The sequence below is a fragment of the Triticum dicoccoides genome, chromosome 5B, assembly GCF_002162155.2.
Source record: "Triticum dicoccoides isolate Atlit2015 ecotype Zavitan chromosome 5B, WEW_v2.0, whole genome shotgun sequence".
Lineage (NCBI taxonomy): Eukaryota > Viridiplantae > Streptophyta > Magnoliopsida > Poales > Poaceae > Triticum > Triticum dicoccoides.
This window is the reverse complement of record NC_041389.1, coordinates 139,842,850-139,852,853: the sequence shown is the minus strand read 5'-3', so window position 1 is coordinate 139,852,853 and position 10,004 is coordinate 139,842,850. Positions and strand designations below refer to the sequence as shown.

At 40.1% G+C, this 10,004-nt stretch overlaps 1 protein-coding gene and 1 long non-coding RNA gene across 2 annotated transcripts; one reads left to right on the top strand and one right to left on the bottom strand.

The window, feature by feature from the left end:
* Positions 1–408: 408 nt before the first annotated feature.
* On the bottom strand, positions 409–4,860 carry LOC119307856. Its single transcript, XR_005149601.1, has 7 exons — positions 4,689–4,860; positions 4,510–4,613; positions 4,370–4,434; positions 3,891–4,050; positions 3,157–3,525; positions 1,525–2,305; positions 409–880 (listed from the first exon to the last, which is right to left on the bottom strand). It is a non-coding gene; the product is annotated as an uncharacterized LOC119307856 (long non-coding RNA).
* Positions 4,861–5,156: 296 nt separating this feature from the next.
* Positions 5,157–9,743, top strand: LOC119307855 (nucleoside diphosphate kinase 2, chloroplastic-like). Its single transcript, XM_037583943.1, has 7 exons — positions 5,157–5,456; positions 7,759–7,812; positions 7,897–7,983; positions 8,510–8,590; positions 8,685–8,797; positions 8,927–8,976; positions 9,381–9,743. The coding sequence occupies exons 1-7, from the start codon at positions 5,247–5,249 to the stop codon at positions 9,446–9,448; spliced, it is 663 nt and encodes a 220-aa protein (XP_037439840.1). The 5' UTR covers positions 5,157–5,246; the 3' UTR covers positions 9,449–9,743.
* Positions 9,744–10,004: the final 261 nt, after the last annotated feature.

Genomic DNA, 10,004 nt, shown 5'->3' with positions numbered 1-10,004 from the left:
TCAAACGGATCAATTTTTTTCCGCACATGCCTTGTTGAGCTTGATGCGAACAACCAAACGATGTCATAAGCGTAAGAGACATAATACGTCAACGCTCGGTATAAGCATACACTGCTTTATCCTGTACTAGTAAAAATGCCCGTGCGTTGCACCGGGAGAAAAAAATCATCACACCCCGAAGCATAGCCTACTACATGAGTAATTGTTTGATTTATGACCCACATCAACTATTGTGGCCAGCTTGCTTAGAAAATAAAAAAAAACTACTGTGACTAGCTTGTTAACCAAGAACCGAAAATATGAATAGTTAATTCCTAAATTTGGGACATTTTTCTCATGGATCTGTAACAATCTTCTCAAAATCTAGAACAATTTTATCCTAAACCTAAAAATTTCTCCATTTCATATGTTGTTGCCAAAAGAAACATAATTTAAGCAATGCCATATACTTCTAAAAGGCTAAAACATCAGCTACATGTGAACAGAAACACAGAGGCAAACTCTTTAGGATTACTATAATCATAGTAATCAGCGACCACTCTTGGCATATATTCTTTTGAAGTGTCCATGTTAAAACGATATGGCACACCATTTATATACAAACTGCTTGTGCGATTCCGAAGTCTGAATGCTTGTATGGCATCTTGGTGCCAAGAAAAAGAGATGACCACTTTTTCTTCTGTTGCTTGATGTATTGTTCGTTTAGATGTAAATTCCAACTTCTGACTAATGGCGCTGAGAATTGCTTGAACTGATTGCTGACCAAAATGTGATAGTGGCTCGATGACAAAAGGGTAGTGCCATACGGTGCACATTCTTGTGGATCCCTGTATATCTCCCATGAATATTTCTTTGCTTGACTGATTGTTGATATCCATGGCTGTGCCAAAAAAGGAAAATTTTAAATTAAGAAATGTGAAAATCATATACTCTACTGTGATATATATGTGCCAAAGAAGCACAAATCTTTTGCTGATCAGGCATGACAACTTTGTACTCCGTAAGTTTGACAGAGAAAGGAGTTTATTACTGTTTTATCTGTGACCATGAATACTGTGAGCGAAACGCGACACTAAAATAAGCAGATAATATTTGTTTTCCGTTCTAGTGAGCATAGAGCAGGAGTGGATCTTACTAAAATAGCATGAGCGATTTATGCTATGGCAGAAAGTAGCTAAAAGAAATACTACTAACGGAAGAATAAAAAATCCAGGAAATGGAGATATTATACCTGCAAGTGCAGGAAAAAGTGGCAAATGCAAAGAATGTACTTTCATTTAGCCAACAGATAAAATGTTTCTGTTCTCGTGAGCAAACGGCTAGAATGAACCTCATTAAAATAGCATGAGTGATTTATCCAAGGGCAAATAGTAGCTAAAAGAAATACTACTGACGGAAAATCAGAAAATAACGAAATGGAGATATTATACTTGTGAGTGCACGAAAGATTATTCCAAAGGAAATACTTTCTTTTAGCCAATCGCTCAATGCAAAAGATTAGTGCAATGGGTAAAAAGTACACACCTTGACAGAATATCTTGTTCTTGTAAATCATGTGCTCTACAAATTTCTGAAATCTGCTACTGTAATTGTACAAAAATCTTGCCACTGAAATCTGCCAGACTGTCCACATAAGTTCTTCACTTCAGTCGTAATCCAATTGATAAAAATAAGAAACTCTGCTAGTTGCATATCTTTTAAAGCAAGAAATTAATTAATAATTACACCTCTCTGTAGTCGGTAATTTCATCCGATTGGGTTTCTACACCAGTGTCTACTCATTCACAATATACAGACAAATTTAGATGGCAGAACATTGTAGATCAGAAGAAAATTTTCAGGGTAAAATCCATGTCAACAAAAAGAACAGACATAGAGCCATCATGAGATTTGGAGCCACAAAAGTAGTAAGGAAAAGGAAGAAATATGAAAAAGAGAAGGACATTTTTACTCGTTTAGTACTCACCTATCCCTGCTAAAGAGAAAGACATGAGACTGGACGGAGAAGTCAACTGAAAAAATTGACGTCAAAAAGAGAGGAGTATATCTTCTAAAACTCAAATTATAGCTACAGTAAAACAATGCTCTACTTTCTCTAGCAATGGCAAAATTCAGAGATGTACATATTGAGGAGGTGTTCATGTTGGGCAGACGCGAGGCACTGGATGTCGAGGGGTACAGGGGTGTACAGCACCAGCGGTGCTGGGGGTTTGGCCACTGCTGATGAAAGTATGCCGTCTCTACTCTCAAGCACCACCAGATGGTGGTAAAACTTCAGTAGCAGAAGACACCCGACCGACAACATCTAAAGAAAAACAAATCGTTAATTCCCTCTAGTTTATTTTCCACAGGAAAACAAAAGCAATAGCATTGTAAAATAAAAGGAATTGTCAAAATTAGTAGCTTCATATGAGAAATCAAATGGGAAGACAAACGGCAGTACTCGGTAATCAAGTGGCCAGGATACACACACAGATCAGATATATTTCAGTATTCTGATCGCGGTTCATGATTTCCTCTCCGAGCAATTGATACTCACGCTCACTCCAATACTACTGGCAATTCCGTGAATCAAATATATGCCTTCTTTCATATCAATGATCTCTGGAACCTTGACCATCTAAGGGAAGATAATTTTCTTTCATCAAAGTTATAAACAGACCCAATTTGAATGTACCTCATCAAATGAAAGGTGCATAGATGTTTAACAGCCTCAAGGTATGAAGAATCATAGAATTAAGAAGACTGCTATGTATACTATGTATTAATGTCTCATGTCTTCAGAAATCTGTATCTACTTTTCAGTAGGAAAATTAGCTACTTCCAGACTTATGTGCTCGACTTGATAACTTATAAACACTCTCGGCCATTAACCTATTTCACGGACTTCAGCACAATACTTGTATAAAATTTATAGAAATTCTGTTCAAAAAATGTTAAGCTAAGTCGGCAATGCATATATTACCCACATCTTATTCTTCGACCAAAAGAAGGTAACAAACTCCTATAATTATAGATGAAAAATATGTTATGAGCACCATAAAGATAAAAATTATCAAATGACAAGGGAAGCATAGTTTTGCACAAGTTATCATTCATGCACCTGAAAGATCCACACAAAATAGAGCTAATAAAGGATTGAGTCAGTAATATCACCATCATCTCAAGCTTCTTCCACTATCTTCGTCCTTCCCACCTCCTCGCGAGCAAACCCACTGCCCCGACCAAATCCATCTCATGTCTTCATCGACCTCACAACCAAAGTACCAATCATCAAAAATCGAATCACCACTCTAGCTGGATGCTATAAATCCCGTTTTCCATTTCAATTGAGCTCTACAATGCTTAAATTTCTAAATCCACATGCTTTCCTTTTTCTGCATTTCCACTGTCTTCGTGAAAGTGAAACTGACTTTGTGAAACCAGACATGTCCTCCACAAACCCAAGGAAGCTCTAAGTATGTTGGTGACCTGTTTATCATTCAGCTTCTTAGAGTACCTTTGCCCTTCAACAATGTTGCATGCCTGCAGTCAGTTTGTAGAATACACTAAACATCCGATGTCTAATTGAAAAAATTCTGTTATTCACCTAGACATTAAAAAAAAATCGCAAGTCACTCTGATCCATTCTGTGTTATTTACTGCACTACAATTTATTCACCAACAAAATAAAGACCAAGAAGCAATGAATCTGGAGATTCCAAAGACCAAGAAGCATCCGGAATAGATGGGTCAAATTTCAGGGGCTTCTATCTACTAAATTCAAAGTATAAATTTAGAAACAATAAACTGAAACAAGAGCCATCAGAAGTAGCACCAATTCAGAAACAATAAACTGAAATAGGGGCTTCTATTTCTATCAACTGATTAGCTTTCAAGGGGATACATACCTCTGGTGTAGCCACCGCAGGCGACATTGAACGGCTCAATGGATGTGCTTCTTCTGCCGGCAAACTTGGCGGAGGTAACATTGGAAGTTTCTTCGAAACTCACAATGATTCATCACACAAAAAAAGTAGCATAGCAGCCATGTAGATATCATATATATCTCTGTTAAGAAGAAATAAGGAATATTACAAAGCTTAAGAGGAAACTCGCCTCTGCCACTTTTGGGTTTACACAAGTGTAATCCACTCGCTCACTAAGAACTTGCATGGCATTTCTAGTGTAACTATTTTATGAGCTTACAAATAAAAGCACAAAAATGAAAATAGCACATCATATATACACTGTTTGTGTTTGGAAGGATATCAATTAAATAAAAATAGATCTGTTAATGGACTTGTTTGTGTAGTAGCAGAATTTTGTTCAAAATAAAACTGGACTTGTGCTAATGGGAGAGACAGAGAGTAGATGGGGGTTGCTTGACCTATCTTGGTGTAGCAGAGGCGTCATCCGAGGAGGTGCTTATGGCTAGGGTTCCTCCCTGTTGACCTGCATGGGAAGGGAAGGAAACGAGATGAGGAAGGGACGGGAAGGGGAGGGGAGGGGATGTGGACAAGATAGAACCTTGGAGCTGCAGGTCCATGGCGTCCTCCACATCTCCGTGAAGAAGCCCTTGATGGCGGCGACCATGGTGGATGGGGAATTCCCATGGCGTGCTCCATCTGCATCTGCAGCAGAGGACATGAAGAGAATGTGAGGTGTAGGGGTGGTGGATCCCAGCCAAGAAGGAAGGAGGGACGAACCTGGGCCGCCGGAGACGCGCCGGCGAAGCCCTGCCCGAAACCCTAGCCATGGGGGTGGCGTTTCGAGCGGGCGGTAGAGGCCGGGAGCGGAGAATCTGGCCGGAGGGTAGGGAGGAGCGGACTCTGGGGAGTTGGGGGGCGTGCTGCGCGGCGTCGGAGCTCGCCGAAAGCTGCCGGCGTGGGTGGTGGCGGCGGCGGCGAGGACTTGAGCGAGAGGGAGAGGAGGCGAGCCCATTCTCCTCCTTTGGTCGTGTTTTTTTCTTTACCCAAATTTGCTCGGACCGCGGGTTGAATAATCCAAACGACAGGGTGTTTTGTGCAAAAACGAATCGTTTTCCCCGATCCACTTAAACAGGGACTGCGGGTTGAATTCTTGAAAATAGAGGGGCTTTTTTGCAAAAGTGACGACGACGTACGACCAGAAGCACTCCGTGCTTTATTAGTAGGGAAAGATATCTGTATATACAGGCGTAACAGGCCGCAGCTCGGCGGCATCTTCTCTCCTAATCCAAAAGTGCGCGTGCTTCCTTGTCGCGTCTGTACGGAGCTGAGGAGGAGATGGACGCCATGGCAGCACTCGCCAGAACGGGGCCTTCCCTCGCCGCCGCCGGCCACAGGAGCTCCGCAACGTTCCGGCCGTCGGCGTCACTCTCCTTCGCCTCCGCTTCCTTGAGGAGCCGCGGCCGCGTCGGGCTGAGCACGGCGGGGTGGAACCGGAGGGCAACCAGGGTAGCTCGCGCCACCCCCAACCGCATCGTCGCCTCCTCGGTTGGTTCCCTGGACTTGGCTCTCACCCACTTGCGCTACCTCGAGGCTTCTCGTTGGAGATTAGGGCCGGCTAGGATCGAAATTTGGTTTGGTGCTGCTGTGAATTGTCATGGTTTTGTTTACTGTAGTATTGGTTGAGCTCAGTTATTCAGGAAATGGAAAGAGATGAGCTGCCTGTTACGAAAGAATTGGTATCTTAGCTCCCTTATAATTGTGGGTGACTATGCATACCTGAAGAAAATGCACCATAATGTGGCGAATGCCATATTTTGCCTGGTCCAGCCTGAACTTTTTTCAACCATTTTAAGTAATTGTCTATGTGACTGTCGGTACGAACTGAAATTGAGGTGAAATTAAGCTGTTGCCTTTCTGTCAGTCGGCGACCGACAATTCTGGCAATGTATAGCACTGAAATTGAACTAAGATATCAAGGAAATGGAGTAATTGATATCTTAGTTTCCTTCTAATTGCGGGTGACTATGCACACATGAAGAAAAAATTTCCAACCATTTTAAGTAATTTTCTATGTGAATGTCGGTAGGAACTGAAATTGAAATGAAATTAAGCTGTTGTCTTTCTGTCAGTTGGCGACCGACAGTTTTGGCAATGTGTAGCACTGAAATTGAACTAAGATATCAATTCAGGAAATGGAGTAATTGATATCTTAGTTTCCTTCTAATTGCGGGTGACTATGCACACATGAAGAAAATGCACCATAATGTGTCTAATTCCATATTTTTCCTTGTCCAGCCTGAACTTTTTCCAACCATTTTAAGTACTCCCTCCGTCCCAAAATTCTTGTCTTAGATTTGTCTACATACGCATGTATCTATTCACGTTTTAGTGTTAGATACATCCGTATCTAGATAAATCTAAGACAAGAATTTTGGGACGGAGGGAGTAATTGTCTATCTGACTGTCGGTAGGAACTGAAATTGAAGTGAAATTAAACTGTTGTCTTTCTGTCAGTTGGCGACCGACAATTTTGGCAATGTATAGCACTGAGACATGCTACATTGTGTTGATTACCAAATAAAAGTCTGTTCTTTCCATGATGGATATACCTAGAACACATCTTTTGGTCTGTTTTTCTATTAACTATCAAACTGTAAGGAAGGTTCTCCTCTGTTTACCAGATTGTTTTGTAAGGCAAAGGTGCCATTTTCATTAAGTACCTTTTTAGTAGATTTTGCATCTTGTTATCATTTCAACATCAGTGGGAATGTGGGATTCCTTGAAATTTATTGATATGTGCTGTATAGTGGGTGTATCCACTACATATTCTACAATTGTGTGTTCACCAGAATTCCAGCCGAACTTTTGACCTTAGTTTCCGCGCAGGGATCCCTGTGTTGTGATTGTGAATTTTTTTGGAAAATTGTAACAATGTGTTGGGTAGTTAAGTTAAAGGGCATGGAGCCAAGTTCCTCATCCAACCTCTTTCCAAAAGGGCATTGCTATCAATAACTTTATCTGTTTTGACACATGCATAAACACAGAGTAGGGATCTTTTCTGGGTGAGTCCTGGTCTCATGGTTTTCTTTGGTACGCTCTTATAATAACCTACCAGAACTTCAGAAATGGCTTAGTTATTTTGAGAATTTGTTAAAGTTGATGTAGTCCTTTTACCAATTTCCCGAAAGATTCAGCAAAGCATTTTTCTCAAGTCTTAGGAATGTAATAGTAGGTAGATGGTACTCAGTGAAGTCATCATTTGTTAATCCCTTTTACCAACACAAGGTTAACCAGTAAACTTTTTAAGGGCAGTCGGCGAGTAATGGACTCGGGGAACCTAATGCGTACATTTGTTTGCTACCCAAGATTGGCATCCAAGGAAATAAACTCAGTAAACATGTGGCCACACCCCTAAACACAACCCGGTGTCGTAATCATCAATGATTGATGTTTGTCATTTTTATTGACTATGACATATCACCTCTTTACCAAGCTGAGACCAACTATGCCTAATTCTCCGAACTGTGAACATGAGTTGATTCTCCATTCTGTTAGATTGAGCCAAGTTGATCCTCCAGGATGTCCAATAATTGATGTATCACTAATTTGGAAATTAGCAGCCTACTTGTTTTGCATTGTCTGTTGTATTTGATGCCTGAAAGATATAATTGAAGTTGTTTCATCTAAGAGTGCCAACTTAGTTCATCCCTTTCTTCTCAGAAAAGGAAACCGAGAACTTCCAGTTTATGACATTACCAGCTATTCCTCCAATTAAAGAAACTAAGAAACATTGCGTTCTATCTTGTTAACTATGAGATATTCTTAACTGGATTTTTATTTTGTGCAGGAGGTTGAGCAGACCTACATTATGATCAAACCTGACGGTGTTCAGCGTGGTCTGGTATGTGCTTCTTGACTTTTATCAGTGTTTTGGTATCTGTTATTTGTTTCAATTAAGATAAAACATAATAGTCTCTGCCTGTAGGTTGGAGAGATTATTTCTCGCTTTGAGAAGAAGGGCTTTTTGCTGAAGGGGCTGAAACTTTTTCAGTGCCCCAAAGACTTGGCTCAGGTTTGCTTAAAAAATGCATTAAATCTTTCAAAGCTACTGTCACTTTTTAATGCTTACTTAGCAGGGTAAATGTTCTGTGTAAATATAATCAATACCTTTTCTCTAAAGGAAAGCATTACCCTTCTGTCATTCTGTCAGTTTAATAGTTCAAAATGGTACCCATTGATCATACACGGTGGTTAAAATGCCAGCATCAAATAGTATATGGCACAAAAGAACACCGTATCCCAGTTTATTTTGTTAAACATCTTTTTTTAACACTATGTATCTGCCATAATAGAATGTACTAAAAATTTTCTTTGCATGTGTCAGCCAAGCAGTTTTTAGAAAACATTTTCTGAAATATCACTCAAATCTGGTCAGGCCAGATTTTCTGTAAGTTAAAAAGAGCATGGTGTTTTGTCTTTGTTTTCACGTAGAGAAGTAAATGTTGAGAATGATATAATGGTGAGAGTCAACGAATTGAAAATGCTTTTATACATATACTAAGTTAATAACTCTCCTATTCTGTCCTTTTTTACCTCAGGAACATTACAAGGATCTTAAGGAGAGACCTTTCTTTCCCAATTTAATCGACTACATAACTTCTGGACCTGTAGTCTGCATGGTATATATTTGCAAAGAACTGAAGATATTTGCAACTTCGCATTTTGATCAATACGAATTTCGCCTTTATATTACTTGTTATTTTGTTCTGTAAGGCCTGGGAGGGTGATGGCGTTGTTGTATCAGCTCGCAAACTGATCGGAGCTACTAACCCCCTTCAAGCTGAACCAGGGACCATAAGGGGCGATCTTGCAGTTCAAACAGGAAGGTTGGCACCCATCCTTTCCATGTCCTCACACTATTATTTGCAGTACTTCTGTTGCATTTTATTTGATTTCACCTCTATTTGCACCCTCTATGTGTATCAAAGAAATTATCATGGAACGTTGCTTTTCAGGAATGTCGTCCACGGAAGTGACAGCCCTGATAACGGCAAGCGAGAAATCGGTAAGTTTTGCCAGTGGTGGATCTAGCGGGGGTGCCATGGCACCCCCTACAAAAAATGCAAAATAATATATGTATACTATATTATATTAATATTAATTGTGTAATGACATAGTGCTATTTCAGACTATTTACTTATTTAGGCTAAATTATGCTATTTTAGTGTAAGTTATTTAAATTTTGTACCGACGTATTGAAGTTTGGCATCCCTAGTACTTAGAATCTAGGTCCGCCAGTGAGTTTTGCAGCAATTCGGTGCACCGCCGTTTGCTTTTCAGTTGATTCAGTATTTATGTGGTTATGGTGTGAATGTTGTTAGCTTGAAGGGAGCTTGGTTTCGCAGCAATTGAGTGCACGGCTATTTGCAGCAACTCTTGACAATAACTTATGTTCTTGTCTATCTGTAGGATTATGGTTCAAAGAGGGTGAGCTTGCTCAATGGGAATCAGTTCAAACACCCTGGCTTATAGAGTGATCTTTGCATATCTCTGCAAGAACCTTGATCCAATACTTATTTGGTCAACTTGATTCTGAGGGGGCCATGTATGCGTTTACTTCTACCAAGTAAAGTAGCCAGTCAGTGCTCCAAAATTTTCACCATTGCTCACCTGTATGTTCTTTCTTTCTTTGTAATGTTGAGCGGGTTCAGAACTCTGGCCTTTGGTCAGTATAAATCTTCCTGTTGAGAACTTTCCTCTACTCGGATGTTAATGTTTTGATGAAGAATCAATGCAAAAAAGTTCCAAGGCGTGGACACCGTATCTCTTCTATACTTTACTTCTTGTGGGCCTGTGGCACACGACAGTATTTTTTTAGGGTCACTGACAGCTTTTTAACACAGACGCAGTGGCTCTACATACGTACATACACTTATCCTTATGAATGCATGCACATACACAATACTCCCTCCGTTCCTAAATACTTGTCTTTCTAGAGATTTCAACAAGTGACTACATACGGCGTAAAATGAGTGAATCCACACTTTAAAATATGTCTACATACATCCGTATGTTGAGTCCATTTGAAATGTA